At 38.6% G+C, this 21,366-nt stretch overlaps 1 protein-coding gene across 1 annotated transcript; it reads right to left on the bottom strand.

The window, feature by feature from the left end:
- Window positions 1–300: 300 nt before the first annotated feature.
- Window positions 301–7,217, bottom strand: LOC107823571 (ras-related protein RABF1-like). Its single transcript, XM_016650256.2, has 8 exons — window positions 6,913–7,217; window positions 5,798–5,874; window positions 4,720–4,803; window positions 4,450–4,544; window positions 4,170–4,275; window positions 1,640–1,729; window positions 1,468–1,554; window positions 301–618 (listed from the first exon to the last, which is right to left on the bottom strand). The coding sequence occupies exons 1-8, from the start codon at window positions 6,935–6,937 to the stop codon at window positions 580–582; spliced, it is 603 nt and encodes a 200-aa protein (XP_016505742.1). The 5' UTR covers window positions 6,938–7,217; the 3' UTR covers window positions 301–579.
- Between the last annotated feature and the right edge of the window lie 14,149 nt (window positions 7,218–21,366).

Below are 21,366 nucleotides of genomic sequence, written 5' to 3'. Positions count from 1 at the left end.
CAAATCCAATCGAAATAAACTTTGTATTGGATTGGATTTTTAAATTTTTAAGTTTGATTTCGAATTAATCAACTTAGATATTTTAAATTTTCAATTTTGAACCTATAAGTTGAAATGTTTCTTCCTCTTACAAAGAATGACCAAATGAACTATTTATATTAAATTATCCAAAAAATTCCTCATTCCCACAGTAATCATTCAAATAAAGTCAAGGAAATGCAACAAAAACATCAGACATTACTGATAGCTAAGCTATTATTTAACTAGAAACAGATCTCTTTTGTCTCACGCTTGTCGTACACTTTCAGGAACATATCCTTTATCATTTAATAACCAGATTTCATATGTTACTGAATCATTCAAACATTTGAAACTTTCACAAGTTGAAATGAGATTTTTCGTCTCCTCAATTCGCACAATTATGTAGCAGGATACCTCGTGGAAGAGGATCCGAGTTACAAGATCATAAATCGGAACAAGAGAGCAGAAAAAGAACAGACTTCATATACATAGTATTACAGGCAGTCGTAAGCAATTAGCATTGCCACGGCTGCTTATGTTAATCTATATTCTTGATGGTCAAGCAGCAGACGGGCGTGGTAATCTCTTGGCGATTTCCTGCAAGTAAAGCCAATGAGTGAATATTACCCAACATTTGTGTCCAAATGCAAACCTCGCAAAACATAAGGCCTCATGGAAGATAAGGATAGATATATGCAACTACTAGTAGTATGCTTACTTTAAGTCCTACCTTTTCTAGGAGTCTTTTAGTCCTATAAAAGATTTTATATGCCAGTAGGAGATATAGAGAACGTCTTGTACTTTAATTTTTATTTTGCATTGTACTGATCTAATATGAGCTAAATGGGTTGTTTTTTTAAGATGAAGAAGGCTTACTTCTTGTATTTGTGTTCAAATGCATTAATACTCAGCAAAGAGATCATTAGAGAGGGGTGGGAAAGAACTATCCGAGCATGGATGATGGAACTGGACAAAACCAGAAAAGTTGAGAGTTCTCTGGTTCAAGAGAATATAAATGTGCGCACACCGTAACAAAGGAACCTTTTCTCTTTAGATAAAAATAATTTCAGAGAAAGCAAGATCCTCAGAGAACTCTCTTGATCAGACTGAGAAAGTAAGACAATGTTCCCTTCCTCCTCTACACTTGCTCTAACCCCAACTCCAACCTTAAAAGGAGGAACAGAATAGCAAGAGAAAACTCAAAAGAAAGCCCAAAGAATATCAATAATATGAACAAACAACAGTTCCCCCACATCTGCATTAAGTTTATTCCCACAAAAATCAAACTTAGACAGTTCCAGAAACAATGTAATGCTCATAGGACAAAATATAGGTTAATCGCATTGTAATTCATTGGATTCACCTATAAAGGTCCCAATTACATATGTATGCCTTAAAAAGGTGAGAGTTTAAAATTTGAAAGATGAAATGACATTAGGAGCATACCTCAAACAACTGGTTGATATTGTCAGCTGTCTTAGCAGATGTTTCTATAAAGAACATACCATTCTTTTCAGCACAGTCATTTCCATCCTTTAAAAGTAAATACCACAAATAGATCAGCAAGCCAGAATTAATTTTCATGACTAACAGCGCTGGTAAAGACTACGATACTCACTTGAGTTGTTACTTCTCTTTTTTCGTGGAGATCAGCTTTGTTGCCAACTAGAGCCATGACAATATCAGGGCTTCCATGTTTTTGTAATTCCTATGAATGCCAACCAATTAGCAGCTACTAAATAGAACATTTTACACATAACTAAATTTCAGAAGAATGCATATCATTTAGCACAAGCTTGTCCAACGGGATGATTAGTCACAGGGAATGTGAAGATTCATAAAGCTGACCCCACTTGCTCGGGATTGGGGTCTCGTTGTTGTTGTTGTTGTTGTTGTTGTTTGTCCAACAGAATGACTCACTTAGAGAAAGAAGAAAGACTAAATGCATTGGACACCAATAATCATGAATCGGCAAACTTGACTATATCCTTTGTGCTGATTGACATCTCGCAGATATGGATCTCATGCAGAATACCTAAATCTTGAGTTATGACCAGAAGTATCACTTATCTATCTTTTATCTTTTCCATCTTTTGCCAAATATTGTTCTATTCAAACAAAGAACTGCTGTATTAACAAACAAATTTTGTAATAAATTCTTCTATCAGGACTCCCTAGGGGCAAGAATGAGCTTGAAAACATATAAGCTCATGATAACAGTAGGTAAACTTAACATCTTTTCCCTACATAAACCTTGAAAGAATCTTCTAGAGATGTTTATCAATAAATTACAGTTAGTTAGTTTGTGACCTCCTACTCTGTGACCTCCTACTCTGGTTCTTGGTTCATATCAAGGACACTTAACACACAGAATAATCTACATTGTACATGCACTCAAGGTAGAGGTATGTTTATGGTCCTAAACCACAGGTTTACTCCTACTGAAACAAGAGAAAAAAGTAAGAGTGAGAATGTTGTTCCCTCTTTTTACTTTTTGATCCCAGGCCTTAAAAGTAGGTTTATGAATAGAAAAGAGTCTGCATTAAGTTCAGTTTCACACGTGAAAATCTCTTTAAGGTCATCTTTGGATGTCAACCCACATTGGTTGCCCCTTCCCAAGTTTTGGACACACCTAATTGCAAGATGTCATTCCCTCGCACAAGACAAAGACCTTTCATTGACAGTGTGATTTTGGAGCAGTCAAAGGGAAGTAACATTTTCATTAAAGGCAATGTGTTAACACTAAATTCCAAAATGAAAAGAGATAACATAATCTAGACATTTGGTTACTCCCACCTCCTTTTGACCTCATTTTTTCTAGTAAAATATCATTTTCATCAGAATTGGACAAATTGCATGCATATACCAAAATACACACAAACAGCTGTAAAAGTGAATCCATTCTAACTAAAATACTAGAAGAAGCAATTTTTCATTTCATCATTTCAACGAGATTTTGGTTGACTAGTGTTCTTTTGGATATCAGAAACCTGTGAGCATGTAACATAGATAAATTTTTTTACAGCAACTACTACTATGCCTCTTTCTGAAAAAACACTACTTTACTACTACGCCTCAGTCCCAAAAGGTTGGGGTTCAGCATATGAATTCTCACTTACCAAGTTTCTCCATTTAAATTCATCTCAGGTCAACACTATACAAAACAAAGAGTATCAAAAGTTATCTATATTTACTACTAGCATAAAAATCTATGATAGGGCTAAAAGACTCCTAGAAAGCATAGGGCCTAAAGCAAACGTGCTAACATCGCTTATATAGATTTCTTCCATTGTGCCCCATCTTTCACTAAGTCTGCATGGATTCAAAAAAATCATAGGTCTTTCGAGAGTGTCCTTTCATGTGATTGAGGTTTACCTCATTCCTTTTTAACACCTTCATTCACCATTGTTTCACACCTTCGAACTGGTGCATCTGATATACCTTTTGCTTTACTAAATGATGAGGGAGTGACTGAGTGACCATATAAGAGGATTGGATTCCGGCGAATTTGGCTCCAATCGAATAGAGCTAATCCCGTAGCGTATCGTCATAAGAAAAGGTGCAATCTCCTTTAATTAAAACCTAATCTCCTGCTATGATGAGTATTAAAAAGGAAGCAGCAACATGCACTCATTTACACATAGATAAATGCAGCCCAGCAGAACAAAGATCCTGTGTCCCCCCACCCCCTCAAGAAGAAAGGATAAAGAAATAGAAAAAACTGAATAAATAGAGAATCAGAAAATGGTATTGTACATGTGAAGAGTAGCTTCGTGTCTCTAGTTTCTTTTTGGTGTATCCATGAGATTCTTGTTTGTATAGATGATTCGGTAACTTATGTAAAGACCCATATTTTGGTCTAGGTTTCTCTACTTTTGGAATACTCGTTGTATGCAGGGATTCCCATAACATAACTAACACTGTTTACCTTATCAAAAGAGAAATGAAATGGTCACTTACACAAACAGGCTAGCAAATTACTTCCACAAAAGAAAAAAAGAAAAGAAATTGAGAAAATAAAAAAAGATTATTGCAAGAAGAAATCAAAATGGTAGACTACTATTGCTATATGATAGTTATCACCTCATACAAACATGAGTACAAACAAAAGGGAAAGAAGGCACCCTTCCATTCTTTAAGAGAAATACCTTGACCCAGTATTGTGCTTTGGCAAAAGACTCAGGACTAGTAATATCATACACAACAACTGCAACTGCAGCACCTCGGTAGTACAGGGGTGCAAGTGCTGCGTACCTGAAAGTAAGGCAGATAACAGAACTTGAAGGTCTAGTTTACAATATCTTTTGTTAAATCATCAGGATTTATCATTTTTAGTGTCAAGGGTTGGGCTAGCTAGCTCATGGTGATTTCCAGTTATCAAAACAAAAATTATTCAGAGTCAAGACCAGAAAGAGATAAATCCAATACCTCTCCTGACCCGCTGTATCCCATATTTCAAATTTAACTGTAGTTGAGTCCTGCAACGCTATTGTTTGAGACAGAAAAGAAGCTCCTACAGTCACCTAAAATCATCAAAGCAAGAATTATAAATGCTCTTTTGAAAAACAAGAGACTCATACACCGACATAACCAACCTAACGCACACCAGAAAGAAAGGAAAAAGGTGGGAGGTGGGAACCAAATACAATAGACGAATGTCACATAATATAAGAACACATTTGTTCTATATATTCTTACCTTAGATGTTGGATCGAATTGACCACGGACAAAGCGCAAAACAATACAGCTTTTACCAACACCAGAATCTCCCAAGAGTACCAGCTGCAAATGATGTTCGGACAAAAAAGCAATATCAGCGTCGGAAATAAGGGGCAAGGTACATATTAGATCATATTTTGACAATAAGAATGATTACATAGTGTCCAAGACTATTAGCACACATTTGAATGTGTGAAGAGACCATAACAAGCTGCAGGCCATGCATGTGCTAAAAAGTGAATTGAAGAAATTTCTGCAATTCAGGAAACATTAATGCAACACCTTCCTAATCGTATCAGTTTGAGTCATTAATGCAGGAGATCTAGTATAAACCGATATTGTTGAATTTTGTGAACCATCCCATCTAGAGCTTAAGCTGGTACAGAGAATAACCTTTATTTACTTAATAATATTTCCAAAACTCACTCTTTTTTTTATAAGGAAAAAATTTTGAACCATTTCTCGATTGTGCGTGTCATCCTTGCGCATGGGCCTTACTCCTTCTCAACTCTCAAGTCCGGGCTTGATTCTTTTTTATGGAAAAGTAATTGCGCTTTTTACTTCGAATGAAACGTGGCATTTGAGACTTGAATCTAAAGCTTCTCTTTGCTCTAATACCATGTTGAACTATGTGAGCCGCCTCATTAAAACGCCAAACTGCTATAAAGAACATACTTTTTCTTTACTTAAAATGTGTCTTTAACATTATATAACTATCACACACACAACTAAAAAATCAAAATGAGAATAAAAGCAAATTAAAGGGGAAACTCTAGAGGCCTACGGATCTTTTACCAATCGTGAAATTTGCACCACAAACAATATAGAAGATAAACAAGGAACTATGTGGGTCTTCTTCAAGTTCATTCAGGAAATGTTTATCATTTACCATCATTGGAGGGAACCTAGGAAAGAAGGGACAATAGCAGAAAAGTTTCGTGCATCGGTAGAATGGACCGAACATTATTGAGTCATCCAAAACAAAAAGAGTGACACAAGTTGGAACATATGGACTAATACTCTGCCATAGTACAAAGGGCTCAAGCTCAAGCTTTACCTTCACTTTAAGATTTTTAGGGTCAACTGCTCCACCATTATCAGGATTAAGGCCAGCAGTCCGTCCCGAATTCCTATCTGCATAAACACAAGGAAGTATTAACTAAACAACCTCCTCAGTCTATTTGAGATTTTGGAGCCTGTAATATAAACGCACACCAGTAGCGCAAATTAAATTGGCATGACGCTAGGAATGATATATTTACTGTCAAATCTGCCAATACATGCTCTTTGCAAATTAAATTATGCTAGAAAATTGGCGTTGGAAACTAATTTGGAAGAGAAAAAACACTCCTATGCTATATTTCTTCATTGAAACATCGCAAAAGACATTTGGAACCTATTTTTGCACATTTCTTGGGGTTCTCTGGGTGATGCCCTTCAACTTAAAGGAGGCAAATGCTAGTTGGGGTACGTGGAGAGTTGGGAAATCCATCAAAAAGATATGGCAATCATTCCATGCTTGCAATTTTTTGGTGTATTTGAACAGAGGAAGTGCAGATGTTTTGATGGAATTTCAACTCCAATCCATTCTCTAAAGCTAGGTGTCTTTCTAAACCTTTTTTTGCTGGAGTAACTTACAATATGTAAATAATACTAATGAGGTTTTAGATTTTGTCAGCTCCTTAGAACTTGTAGAGCAATACATTTGTATTGGAGCTCACTCTTTTCTACTTTTTGCATCCCCTGGGAGTTTTTTTAATGAAAATCCCCTTACTTCATCAAATAAACAATAGCTAGTATAAGTTACTGGGTTCTAAATTACTAATTTTTACATATTTCAATGAATTTGTAAGACGAATACAAGGTTTGCACCAATGCTACTACGTGGTTCGGCTGAACCCGTAGCAGACGCTCTAGCTCCGTCCCTTCTCCCACTCCACCCTACTCCCAACCACAACTTAATATAGATACAAAAGAAGAAAAAAAGATCAAGGTCAGAAAATATAATCTCAACAGTCAATAAGAATTAATTCGAGGGTGCCCACGTAAAAGAAATTCAGGATAACTAGTCAATGAACCCAATTAAATTCAATTTTACTCCAAAATCAAGCAAAAATTTAACAGACCCAGATTATTTAAAAAAAACGAGGGTTTTACACAGAAAAATCATACCTGCAACTGAAGATGCGCAACCCATAACCTAGCAAGATCAATCGGGTATTTATGACTTGTTTGTATTTTAATTGTATCAAGGGTCAATTGTGCATTAAAAATGGTTGGGGGGGGGGGGGGGTGTTCTTCTAAGCTTCGAGGAAGAGAAGAAGAAGTTAGCTCAATGCTGAATGGGGTTGGAGGGGAGAGAGAGGGGATTTGCCGGGGACCGGGGTGGGGAGGGAGGGTGGGGGGAGGGGAGACCACTTGGTATGTAAGCAAACATTTTAGAACTATAGGATTTCTTTAGACGCCACGTTTGTGTCTCTTTCTTACACGTTTTTCTGATTTTAATTGGAGTTTAGGGTTCTTATCGGGCGGATATTTACGCTTAACAGTTCGGTTTATCGGTTATCGGCTTATAAATATATTAGTTTACTAGTCACTTGATAAGATATGGGCGGATTGGTTTTGGATTAGCGATTATCAGACGGTTATCGAGCAATTTATTAGCTAAATCAACTAGATAATATAAATTACATAAGTAAGCAAGACACTAAGCGGTATATAGATGATCTAATCACAATTACACTCCAGTACTCTAATTAAGCTCTCATTGTTAATGGTAGTTTCTTTTTTCTTTAATTCCTTTAAAATCAGCAAGCTAAAATATAAATTGGGGATCCTTAATAAGTAATAGAAGTTTAGTTAACAAAAATTATGAATAGAGTTTTGCTTCAGTTACCGTGTTAAATGATTTATTTTAGCGGAAAGATATCAAGAACTATCGAGATCTGCCTAGTTGAATACCCCAAAAATAAGTTAAGATGACTTTGAAGCTCAAGCTGCTAAGAAATTACTTCATAATGGGTAAAAATATAAATGTAATAATTCTTAATGGGTTAACGGTTTATTCGATAAGAAAATTAAGTAATCCGCCCCTAATTGATAAACCATTAATTATAAAATTTCAATCTGTTCAGCAACCGTTAATCTGATAACCCAATACCAATAAGCCATTAAGCCACATTCAATTTTGAGGAGCCGTACCTAATAGTATATGAGGAGAGTGTAAAGACTATCAGGTTATCTAAATAAGATTATATGTATTTCTTTGTAAAAAGTCAAAATTTATATTTTAAAATGAGGTCGTTTATCTGCTAAGACAGATAAAAATAATTGAATAGAGTAAAAGTTATTTATTATGTCGATATATATACAAGTTAAACTCTTTTTATTAAGTATTTAGCTTTGGAACTCTTTTTAGGGCTTAAGCTAGTTAGGGTTATCTGATTGTAAATAGCAGATAAGCTTGAAGTGCAGAAAAATATTTTTTTAAAAATATAAGTATCTATGTATTTGGATACACTAATGCACATACAAAGGAGGGTGCCTTGGTGTATGTTATTTGCTGATGACATAGTACTGATTGACGAGATGTGAGAGAGTGTTAACGCTAGGTTGGAAGTTTGGAGACAGACGCTGGAGTCCAAAAGTTTCAAGTTGAGTAGGTCGAAAACTGAATACTTGGAGTGCAAGTTGAGTGATGATAGGCATGAAGAAGAAGAAGTGGAAGTGAAGATTGATACTCAAGTCATTCCCAAAAGAGACAATTTCAAGTATCTTAGGTCTATAATCCAAGGAGACGGGGAGATTGATGAGGATGTTATTTACTGCATTGGAGTGGGTTGGATGAGATGGAGGCTATCTTCGGGGGTTTTATGAGATTAGAATGTGCCGCCTAGATTTAAGGGTAAATACCGGTTATGTTGTATGGAGCTGAGTAGTTCCATGTCTAGAAGATGAACGTAGCTGAAATGGGAATGTTGAGATTGATGTGTGGACATACCAGGAAAGACAAGATTAAGAATGAAGTTATCAGGGACAAGGTAGGAGTGGCATCTGTGGAAGATAAGTTGTGGGAATCAAGGCTTCGATGATTTGTGCATGTGAGGAGGAGAGACATAGATATCCCAGTCAGGAGGTGTGAGAGGTTGACCATGGAGGACTTGAGGAAAAGCAGGGGTAGGCCAAAAAAATATTGGGGAGAGGTGATTAGGCAGGACATGTTGGTATTTCACCTAACCAAGGACATGACTAGCGATAGGAAGGTGTGGAGGTCGAGGATTAAGGTGGTAGGTTTTAACGATCTGGCCAATCGATTCGAGAGTTATAGCTCATTTCCCCCATTTTCTGCTCCTTTGTACTCTACAACTGTTATATGACGTATTGGGTTGGTTGGTTTGGGTCCGGAGAGATTTCAGAGTGAATTGAGACACTTAGGATGTGTTTGGTATGAAGGAAAACATTTTCCGAAAAATGTTTTCCCAATTTTTCATGCTTGGTTGGCTTAAATATTTTGGAAAACATTTTCCTTATGAATTGGAGGAAAATATTTTCTTTATCAAGAGAAGGGAAAACATTCTCCAAAACTCCTTCTCAACCTTCCCCACTCTCACCAACCCACCCCACCCCACCCCCTCTAAAAAAAGGCTTTTTTTTTTTCAAATTTTAGTTTTTCCGTTACCACCCACCCTACTACCCCTCCACCCCACCCCACCACACACAAAAAAGTTTTTTTTGTAGTTTTAAATTTCTGTTTTTTCGTTTTTCTGCACCACCTACCCAACCCCCACCTGCCCCCCACCCCAACCCGCAAAAAAATTTGCTTTTTTTTTTTAATTTAAATTTCTATTTTTTCGTTTTACTGCCCCCCAGCCCCCCCCCCCCCCCGATTTTTTTTAAATATATTTTTCAGTTTTAATTTTATTATTTATCGGTTTAAAGGTTCAAAATTTTACAAGTTCCAAAATTATGAGTTCGGAGGTTTATGTGTTTGGAAGTTTACGGATTTAGAAATTATAAAGTTTACGGGTTCAAAATTTCGCAGTTTTGAAAGTTTAGCGGTTCGAAATTTTATGAAATTTGTGGGCCTGGAAGGTTGTTGGTTTGAAAGTTTATGGCTTCATGTTTATTATATCTAAATTATTTATGAATACTCTTGAGAAGTCATTTTCCTTAATTTGCGTACCAAACACCGGAAAATGAATAAGATTACTACTTGTTTTCCAAGAAAATATTTTCCACGGAAAATATTTTTCGTTATACCAAACACACCCTTAGTCTCTTAATTGGAAGCTTAAGTTGGAAAAGTTGACCGGATATTGACTTATGTGTAAACGACCTCGAATTTGAATTTTGATGGTTCTGTTAGCTCCGTTGGGTAATTCTGGACTTTGGAGCGTGTCTGAATTGTGATTTGAAGGCTCGTAGTAGAATTAGGCTTGAAATGACGAAAGTTAAAATTTTGAAAAGTTTGACCAGGAGTAAACTTTTTGATATCAGGGTCAGATTGGATTTTTGGAAGATGGAGTAGGTTCGTGGGATTATTTTTGACTTGTGTGCAAAATTTGAGGTCAATTGGACGTGATTTGATATGTTTCGGTGTCGTTTGTAGAATTTAAAAATTTCAAAGTTCATTAGGCTTGAATCTGGGTGCAATTCGTATTTTTGATGTCGTTTGAGTTGATTTGAGGGTTTGACTAAGTTCGTGTTGGGTTATAAGACTTGTTGGTATGTTTGGTTGAGGTCCCGGGGGCCTCGGGTTGATTTCAGGTGGCTAACGTATCAAAGTTTGATGTTGAAGGATTGTTGAAGTTAATTCCTGCTCGTGTAAGCGTACCTATGGATGGGGAACCGCAGGTGCGAGCCTGCAGAAGCGGAAAGGAGGAAGCTTGGCAGTGGCCGCAGGTGCGAGGTTCATTCTGCACCTGCGAGCCTGCAGATGCGGGCGTGTTGCGCAGAAACGCTTCCGCAAAAGTAGATAGAGGTGCGCAGGTGCGGTATCTTGGGAACTTAAGTGGCTTCCGCAGAAGCGGAGAATTTAGTGAAAAAGTGGTTCCGTAGGTGCAGAAATATGGCCGCGAGTGCGAAAAACCTAGGCAGAATGTTTAAAAACGAGGGTTCGCAGATTTGGCTTCATTTCAACATTTTGAACTCGATCTTAGGCAATTTTGGGGAGGATTTTTGAGGGGATTCTTGAGGTAAGCTTCTTGTACTCATTTCTGATCAACAATGTTGTTTCCCCATTATTTTTCCACCTAGATTGTCTGGTTTGAGGTAAAATTTGGGGGTTTGAGGCTAGGGATTTGGAGAGTGGATTTAGGGTTTTAGGTGGCGATTTGGTGTTGGATTTTGATAAAAATTGTATGGTTGGACTCGTGATGGAATGGGATTTCGGATTTTGTGACTTTTGTCGGATTTCGAGACGTTGTCCCGGAGGCCGGCTTTTGGCCAATTTTGAATTTTGGCTTATAAATTCATATTTTTCTTATGGAATTGATTCCTTTATCCCATATTGATTGTATTGTATTGCTTATGGCTAGATTTGAGATGTTTTGAGACCGATTTGAGAGGCAAAGGCGTGTTGGAGTAGAGTTTTGCCCGGAACGAGGTAAGTAACACTTTCAAACTTGGTTCTGAGGGTTCGAAACCCCGAATTATGTGTTATGTGATTGGTATTGAGGTGATGCATGCCAAGTGACGGGCGTGCGGGCATGCACCGTGAGAATTGAGACCTGGTCGATTCCATGGCACTGTAAAGTGGTTCTATCTTGTGGATATCCGTGTTTTCACCATGTGATAAAATAACTGAATTTTCAATCATGCTAGAGATTATGTTTAGGCTATATGATAGTACTGTTAGGACCCATAGTGGTCGTTTCTTGCTGTTGACTTACTGATCTCATTGATATTTCGTACTTAGTCATGTTAATTCATTTCTGTTGTTATTTATTGATCCATCACATCATCATGTTCGGGCTAGTTTCATGACATTTGTGAGTCTATGAGTGAGACTGGAGAGATTGATGACTGAGTGAGGCCGAGAACCTAGTTATGAGTGACATTTCTGGGATCGGGCTACGCACCACAACGGTTATACTGATTTATGATATCGCGTGGGTTGAAGAAGCCCCTTCAGAGTCTGCACACACCCCCAGTGAGCGCAGTTGATATTATTGAGGGATGGATCTTCCTTGGACATGGATATTATCCGAAGCATTATATACCTAGAGATGGATCTTCTCCACGGCTGGATTGGCCATACTCGGTACTAGGTGACTGATGGTCAGTGATGTATATATTCTGGGATGGATCTTCCATGGGCCGTATGAGACATATACAGTACCGAGTGATTGAGCATTTGAGAATATGAGCACATGAGACTGTCAGCATGGTGCATCATATACAGCATGTGCATTGGCATGTAGTAGCGGAGTTATATTCTTAATATCATTCAGATTTGATCTATTTTACTGTTTTGTGCTATCTATTGAACTTGAAAGCATGCCTATGTTTCTGCATTGCTATTTCTATACTGAATTGTGCCGGTTGAGTTCGTCACTACCTTTCATTCCAAAGGCTGGATTTGTTATTTATTGAGTTGGTTGTACTCACGCTACACCTTGTATCTCGTGCGCAGATCTAGGTACTTCCGATCAGGTCAGCTACTGATTGAGGAGTCAGACCTCAGGAGACTATCGAGGTAGCTGCATTACGTTCGCAGGCCTTGACTCTCCTTTATTATCTTTATCTTTATTTTAGTTCTTATTCCTTAGACATTGTAGTAGATTGTATCCCGGTATAGATGCTTATGTACTCGGTAACACCCCGGTTTTGGGATAGATGTTGCAGATTTATTTCTGTTTCAAAAAGGTTTTCTTAAATATTAATTGCTTCCGTCTTTATTTTCAAAGCTTTTACTGTGTTGACCTAGTTCCATAATAGGCGTCATCACGACGATTGGTTTTGGGTCGTGACATAGGTTGACAGGTAGTTGTGACTTTTTCCTAGGTTTACCAGTAGTACTAGTAATATTATTGTTGTTGGTTGAAATATACCTTCTTCTAGTTTGTTAGTATATCTGGTACTTAGATACCACGTCTATTGTTTTTGAAAATTGATACTGGAATTGTTGCTCCTTGATTGTTACTATTTGATGCTACTTTTTCTCCCATTTTACTGGAAATTGTTGCTCCCTGGTTGTTACTATTTGATGCTACTTTTTCTCCCCCTTTTCCTTATTGTCTTTTGTCTCCCTAGTATTTCTTTCTCCCCCCTCTTTCTTCTTCTTCTTCTTCCCTTTTCTTCCTTTACACCTTTTATTGAGCCAAGTGTCTATTGGAAACAACCTCTCTACCTCTCCAGGTAGGGGTAAGGTCTGGGTACACATTACCCTCTTTAAACCCCACTTGTAGAATTATACTGGATTTTTGGTTGTTATTATTGTTGTTATTGTTGTTGTTGTTGTTATGTATTTGGATATAAGTGTTGAAACTAATGATGTGGTAAAAAAAGTGTTGATAAGCTAATTTTTTTAAAATGACTAAAATACCCTTAAAACTTTACAAAAGATTATAAATTAAAAAGTTTCTTTATAAAGAAAAAGATGACCAATGAATATGAAATGAAGAGAAAGTTAGGAATTTTCTTCTGAGAAAAATATTTTGTGAATTAGAAAATATTATTAAAGATAAACTAGTAAAAACTTTGGTCAAACTAAAAGTGCTTATAAATTAAATAATCATAAGTTGGGGGTGACCAACTTATGATTTATAACTAACATTAGCTTATAAGTACTTGGCTTTAGCTAGCCAGACTAGTGGGGTCTTATCTGGAGACATACTGAAAACTATGCCTTTCAAACCGGATGCAATGCCCGTCTTCCAAACAAAAAAAAGGGCTCGTTGGGAAGAAAGATTACGTGCGACCTGTAGAGTACATGTAAGGCACAATCGGGTTGCTCACGCAACGGATCTCTCTCTATCTATAGGTGGAGAGGTGTGAAAAGTAATAGCCTTATATTATGGTCGCCCCCGACTTACGTCCTTTACGCTACTACTATTGTGATGTGAGCGGTTCAAATTGGTTGAATCTTTCTCAATCATCCTGGTCGGAGCTTGTATGCATATCTTGTACGGAGGTGCATGCATAGACAGTAGTCAAGGGAAAATCACTTAAGCTTTTTCGCCTTTGCTCCTTCTTTCCGGAGCGCACTAACGAAAAACCTGAGATATTCTTAGCTATTGTGGAAGTTAGGTAAACACTTTAGGTATTTATCAAACGTGTAGATAAGTCAAAAATGCTTATAAGCCAATTTGACCATATTGTAAGCTTAGCCAAACACTCTCTTAATTTGTTTATGAATATATATATGATAATACTCCTATTATAAAATAACTTCTCAATGGAAGTCAGATAAAAAAATGTTGCAACTCTAAAATCTCTAAAGTGTTACACCGAATTTTAGAAAAATTGCATTTAAAATAACCAGGTGTTAAACATGGCCCCCACTTTTGTGTAAAGACAACGGAAATAAATTGAACTAAAAACGCCAAAAATAGTTTTGTATAGGATAAAATTTGATATGACACGTGGCCATCTAAAGGAAGGACACATGGAACCCAAGATGGGGATGGCCAAAGACCGAACATAGCTATTCCGCTTGTCACCAGAAGGGATAACATCCATAAAGGTGTAATAAATGCTCTGCGTCCGGTAGCATTTAATAAAGAATATTCTGTAGCATTAAGAGCAACGACCCGTTATAGAGAATTTGGCATTTATGTTCATCGTTACATCTCCATCAATGGCCCTCATAATTGACATTAAAGGAGGGCACGATCCTAGGACCCCTTCTCTAGACACAACTATAAATAGTGAGCTTAGTTATTATTGTAAAGGACGCGAATTTCCTAGCAAACTTATACTATTTTACTTTCTCGCCCTTTGATTTCATCATTGCTGTGCCCCAAAACCTTGTTCTCGAGACTATCATCTTTGCCATTTCATCTACATTTTAAGGATAAGTATTGCATAATTCTTTACTTATTTCATCATTTTCAGGATCAAATTAGTTCACTTGTCTAGAAACCACGTACAAATTTAATTGTACCGTTTTACGGGTAAACAGTTTGGCGCCCACCGTAGGGCCTAAACAACCGTGCAATTGAATTTCTCTTTGCCTTTTTTACTAAAGTTCTTTGACTATTTTGTATTAGAAATGATTATAAGAAAAGGCAGATAATAGTGTTAACAACATGCACAACCCTGGGGTTCGAGAAGATCAACCTCACTTCGAGGACTCAATCAATGATACCCGCAATGAGGGGGATGACGCCACACCAGCGCATGACAAGCAGTATCCTCGACATGTTGGGGAGACGACTTCCGATGATGCTGATGAGGAGCATGTCGTTGACGCAGTAAGGGTCTTGTAAGAGCAACAAGAGATCATTCTAGGCCATCTCACGCGACATGATAAGGTTATGACGGAGTTGAAGCAGGTGTTGTCGGGGGCTTCGAATAATGCAAACAGGAGAGATCCAATTCCTTCCGGTGTTCCAGAAAACCAAACAATGCAGAGGGTCGACAACAACACTCCCAAGGGTGAAGTTGGCTCCGACGGTGCTAGGGGGGAGCGGATCCGTTCTCAATAACGAAAGCGATCCTTTCAAGAATGATATTTTACGATTTATGAGGGAAGTAAATGCCTGCATCGACCAAATCCCTGGTGCGCCATCAATATTGAAGGGCTCGGACTCAAAAAGTATACTCAATTGCCGTACAAGCCGAGTACGGCACTAGAATTAATCCCGAAGAAGTTCAAAATGCCTGAAGTGCCAAAGTATGACGGAACTTCAAACCTTCAGGGGCATATTTCCACCTACACAACGACAATAAAAGGAAATGATTTAGCTCCTCACGAAATTGAATGTATGTGTTTAAAGAAATTTGGAGAGACTCTCACGAGGGGAGCTTTGATGTGGTATTCGCTATTACCTGAGCATTCCATAGATTCTTTTGAAATGCTCGTGGATTCTTTCATCAAGGCCCATGTCGGGGCCAGAAAGGTACAAGCCCAGAAGGCCGATATATTCAGGATTGCGCAGGGAGAGTCTGAGTTATTACGAGAGTATTTTACCCGATTCCAGAAGGAAAGAATGTTGCTCCCGACTGTCCCGAATGAATGGGCAGCTGAAGCATTCACCAAAGGACTGAATCAGAGAAGTTTAGATGCCTCCCAAAAATTGAAGGAAAGTTTGCTTGAGCTTCAAGTAACGACTTGGGTGGATGTCCACAACCGGTACGAGTCAAAAATAAAGGATCGAAGATTATCAATTTGGTTTTCCACTATCGATCAAAGGACGGGATAAGAACAGAAAAAAATTAATGGATGATTACGACACGGACATACGAACTTCGAGGGGCCGATTTTTGCCCTATGAGTGGATCGAATGCCGTAGAAGAGGCTTCCGGACAGTAGACAAAGAAACGTCGGGGTCACGGGATCTTTCTTACCCTATGTTATCAAAATACAACTTCAACGTCAGTATAGTGGAATTGGTGTCAACCATGAGAAATATCAAAGAGGCACAGTTCCCGAGACCGATGAGATTTGATCCCAACTTATGGTGTGAATAACATGGGACGAATGTCCACCAGACATGGGACTGCCGACACCTTCGGGAAAAAGTGGCAACACTATTGAAGAACGGTCACCTCAGAGAGTTTTTAAGTGACCGAGCTAAGAACAATTATGGTCGTAATAGAGACAACACAGAACCTTCAAAAGCAGGAAAAGAACCCCCATGCCAAATAATTAATATGATCTTCAGAGGGAATTAGATTAACGGGGTCACCTTCCCGGTAGCAAAGAAGATGAAAGTATCAATAACTCATAGTAAAAGGCTCCGGGAAGACGATATCACTTTTATGGAAGAGGACGCAGACGAATTGCTGCTACCACACAATGGTGCACTGGTAATTTCTTTCAATGTGTTAGGTTTTAAGATCAAACATGTTTTAGTGGATCCGGGGAGTTCGGCTAATATCATACAAGGGAGAGTATTGGAGCAAGCTAAACTCACTAGAAGCATGATTCGGCCACAAAACTCCTAACTGGATTCATCCTTGCGAGTATGATGGCCCGGGGAGAGATTTTATTGCTCTCAAACACTAAATGAGTAATGAAAATGACCCTTTTCGAAGTAGTAGATGGTGATATGGGATATAATATCATCCTGGGAAGGCCATGGTTACACGAAATGAAAGTTGTGCCCTCAATATATCACTTATTGTTGAAGTTTCCAATGCTTGAAGGAATCAAGCAGATAAGGGGCGATCAACTGGTAGCAAGAGAGATGAATGCAATTTCGGTCTCCAGTAGCAAAGAAAAGTAACACGCGATGTAGCAATTACATGAACCGGCACCTACCCCCGAACCTGAAGAAGTTTGCCCGGGAAAAGAGGCTTTGGAACAATATGAGGTGCCGAGATATTTCCAAGTTCTAGAAGAAACAGATGCAACAAAGCCTATGGTGTAAGAACTGGAGAAAGTTGCAATTTTCAAAGAATTCTTAGAAAGGAAATTCCACTTGGGGATGGGACTGGACCCGGAGCTCAGGTCTGCTTTTATCGAATTTCTTAAATTTAATGCCGATTGTTTTGCATGGTCGCACGAGGATATGACAGGTATCCCTATGGAGGTAGCCGTGTATAAGTTAAGCTTGGATCCCAGTATACCTTCGGTAAGACAAAAGAACCACCCTATTGCCGAAGCCAGGAACAAATTCGTCAAAGAAGAGGTTACCCGTTTACATATAATTGGATCGATCCGAGAGGTAAGGTATTCAGACTGGTTAGCTAATGTAGTAATAGTTCCTAAGAAGAACAATAAATTTTGCATTTGTGTAGATTAAAAGGATCTTAATAAGGCGTTCCCGAAATACTTGTTCCCACTGCCAAATATCGATCAAATGATTGATGCCACGGTCGGGCACGAGTTAATAAGTTTACTTGATTCTTATTCATGAACAAGATGTTTGAAAAGAAAATAGGAAAAACTATAGAAGTTTATATAGAAGATATGCTCGTTAAGTCTTTGAATGCAGGTGATCACTTTAAACATCTGCAATAAACTTTAGACATCCTGAGGAAGCATAATATGAAACTTAATCCCGAGAAATGCGCGTTCGGGGTTAGTTCTGGTAAGTTTCTGGGATTTCTAGTCTCACAAAGGGGAATTGAGGAAAACCTCGATAAAGTCAAGGTCATAGAAGACATCCCGGATCATCTATCAAACATAAAAGATGTCCAAAGACTCACGAGAAGATTGGCAGCTTTGAGCAGGTTCATTTCTCGATCATCAAAAAAATGTCATCGCTTCTTCGCACTACTCAAAAAGAAAAATAATTTCAAATGGACACCGGAGTGCCAGCAGGATCTGAGGGATTTGAAGAAGTACTTGTCAAGCCCTCAATTGCTCTCAAAGCCAAAAGAAGGTGAAACGTTGCTGATTTAGCTTGCGGTCTCGGAAGTTGCAGTAAGTGTGGTTTTGATCTGAGAGGATAAGGTACGCAATCTCCCATTTATTATATTAGAAAAATTTTAACGGGAGCAGAGACTCGCTACCCTCACTTGGAGAAACTGTCCTTAGCTCTCATAGTTGCCGCTCGAAAGCTTAGACCTTACTTTCAATGCCACCCGATAACTGTGGTGACTACTTTCCCTTTGCGAAACATTTTCCATAAACCCGAGATCTCGGGAAGATTGGCCAAATGGGCCGCCAAAATGAGCGAATTTGACATAGAATATAAATCAAGGATTGCAATTAAGTCACAAATCTTGGCCAGCTTTATGGCCGATTCGAGTTCGGGATTATTGATAACTAGGGATTTTGACGCATTTTATGCTCCTTTTTGCTTGCGCTTTGATCATAAATTCATACAAAATAGTCCCAAAAGGCTCATAAGTTATGCTTGATTGCAGGTTTGATCAACAAAGTGACAAGATATCAAATATCAGCTCAAAAGGAGTGAAACTTGCACAAGTACCAAAGACAAGACAAACTCAGGAAAAACAGGCCTAGTGCGGCCGCACTACACTTTGTGCGGTCCGCACTAGAGAGGTTCAGAGACTCAACATTTCAGGCTTCGAAGCAATGTGGCCGCACTACACTTTGTGCAGTCCGCGGTCGAGTTTGTGTGGACCGCGTGATCACAACCAACTCGACGCTACACTAAGGTAGGAAGAGCGGGTCGCAATAGCTTTTACCCGAATAGAGGTCCGGGATCGAATTTCCACAGGGAGCTAGTAGTGGAGTTGTATTTTCTATCTAACCGAGAGTTGCGGTCGTGCTTCTAATGTCTCTTCAAACATTTTTTGAGTTTTTATATTTATAACTACTATTATAAAACTAAGAATTAAAGCTAAATTATGCTAAGAGAATATTGCTAAGTTGTAATTAATGGGAAGAAGGGCACTAGGGTCGTAGCATCACCTAGGTGGCTAATTGACGGGTAGATGTGACTAAGGATAGATTGACATATTTGGGGATTATGCTATAACAGTTGCACAATTGCACCTACTCTCACACCTCTCGGTAGAGAGAGTGATTTTGCCCAAGTGACTCTCTCGAGACCAATTGGGTAGGCCAATGAGACCAAGCAACTAGGGTTCAAGTAGGGTGATTACTCTCTCGAGATTTAACCCGTTAATTGGGACTACCATTTCTCATGGGTTCATCCCAATTCCTTGTTAGGTCAATTTTGGGGTCATAGACTCTCTTTCTCAAGAAGAGTTAAACCCACTAAACTTGAATCAGTGTTTGCAACCACCAATTCTTGAATAAAAACATAAAATCAACCCAAATAACAAACACCCATAGTCAATCTAACCCTAGATGGCAACACCCATCAATTACCCACGCTAGGGTTGAGCCACAACCCTAGCTAATGGGTTTAGCTACACATAATTAAAAAAGAAACTGAAGAAATAGATGAAGAACTATACATATTAATTAATTACTAAGAAGAAACTATGATAATATATTGTTAATGGGAAGCAAAAGTGCCAAAAATGGCTACAATATCGGTCTCACGAGCTCAGCTGCATTTCTGAATACCAAACTTGACCTAAAAATGGTAAAATGTCCTATTTATATTAGGCTGGAAAAACATACCCCTGCGGGGTCAGTGCGGGCCGCACAAAAGCAACCGCGGCTGTACTGGCTCTTTTGACTTCAACTTTAAGCTCTTTGAACTAGAGGACGCGGACCGCACAAATAAGTAGTGCAGTCGCGGAGGGGCTCTGGCGCGGACCGCGCGGTGACGACCGCGGCCCGCATGGCAGGGTCTTGGCAAAAATGATGGTTCTCTGAATCGCTGGACACGGACTGCACAAATAAGTAGTGCGGCCGAGTAGCCTTACAGCGAACCGCGAAAATCCTACCGCGGCCGCGAAGCCTGAACAACCATGTCTCTAAACCTCCTAGTGCGGCTGCAGTCACTTTTGCGCGGTCCGCACTAGGCCTTCTCCTCTTGAATTTCTTGGTCTTTGATACTTGAGCAGGTTCACTCCTTTTTGAGCTGATCTAGGACATTTCATCACTTTATCACTCAAACCTGCAATCAAGCACAATCTATGAGCCTTTTTGGGATTATTTTGTAGCAATTTATACTAAAAGCATAAGTAAGTAGGGGCATAAAACACGTTAAAATACTAACTTATCAACTCCTCCAAACTTAAACCTTTGCTTGTCCTCAAGCAAACAAAATAAGACCCACCCCTTAAAGGAAAATCGAAGTAATTCCAGCTATCCTAAAGTAACCTCAACAAGTATCAATTAGGACTAACAATTGCCCTCAATATGAATGCATCATTAACACATTTAAACTTTGAAAACTATGGATCACCTGTGACACAAGAGCATCAAGAGTTGGCATATTTCATCAAAGAACTTCTCTTAATTACTTTGGTCATTGTGGAACCCAAACTCCCACATCCTCAACTCTCCCTAAGCGAACCTCACCTTTTAAGTATTGACACACAAACCGAGGTTAATGGAATTTTACTCATCTCTCTCTCAAGAAGAAGGTCACAAGTCCGGCTCTAAGTACCATATGCTTGCCCCTTATGTAAGTATCCACTAATGTAGGCTCCCTTCAACTCAAGATCAGATAGGGCTTTTGTGGAGTCATTGTGAAGGCTTTTGGGTAAGGGTAGGACTTATTTTTATTCAAGTGGGTTCAATCTTCCCTTAAGCACTTCTTTTGATTCATTTTGGCACAACTCTTTTGACTCTTTTGAGTATTTCACTTCTTTACACGGGGTTAGAGAGATACATTGTCACTCTTTCTTATGCAATTCAAAACATTTTTCCTTTTTCTACTTTTTTCCACACCTTTTTCACTTTTGTTTTCCTTGAATCCCTTTTTATTCTTGTTCACATTGGACTTTCTTATTGTCTTTTTCTTTTCTTGCTTTTTCATTGCCTTCCTTTTCTTTTGCTTTTGTACCTTTTTACCACTTTGCTTCCTTCCTTGTCTCTCCCCCCAAACTTAGACATTTGCCATTACTCAAGAGAAGATTTGGGTGCCAAGAGAGGGTAATCATTTAGAACGGGTATAGGCTTGT

Source organism: Nicotiana tabacum, chromosome 11 (genome assembly GCF_000715075.1).
Source record: "Nicotiana tabacum cultivar K326 chromosome 11, ASM71507v2, whole genome shotgun sequence".
Lineage (NCBI taxonomy): Eukaryota > Viridiplantae > Streptophyta > Magnoliopsida > Solanales > Solanaceae > Nicotiana > Nicotiana tabacum.
Note: the sequence above shows the minus strand (reverse complement) of the source record. Positions and strands in the feature narration are given on the sequence as shown.

Excerpts from the sequence above, each read along its gene's own strand:
- LOC107823571 (XM_016650256.2), bottom strand. The coding sequence starts at position 6,937 with ATGGGTTGCGCATCTTCAGTTGCAG. Across the intron at positions 4,804-5,797 it reads CTAAAAATCTTAAAGTGAAG|CTGGTACTCTTGGGAGATTC; the intron begins GTAAAGCTTGAG and ends CATCATTTGCAG. Across the intron at positions 1,730-4,169 it reads AAGCACAATACTGGGTCAAG|GAATTACAAAAACATGGAAG; the intron begins GTATTTCTCTTA and ends TGGCATTCATAG.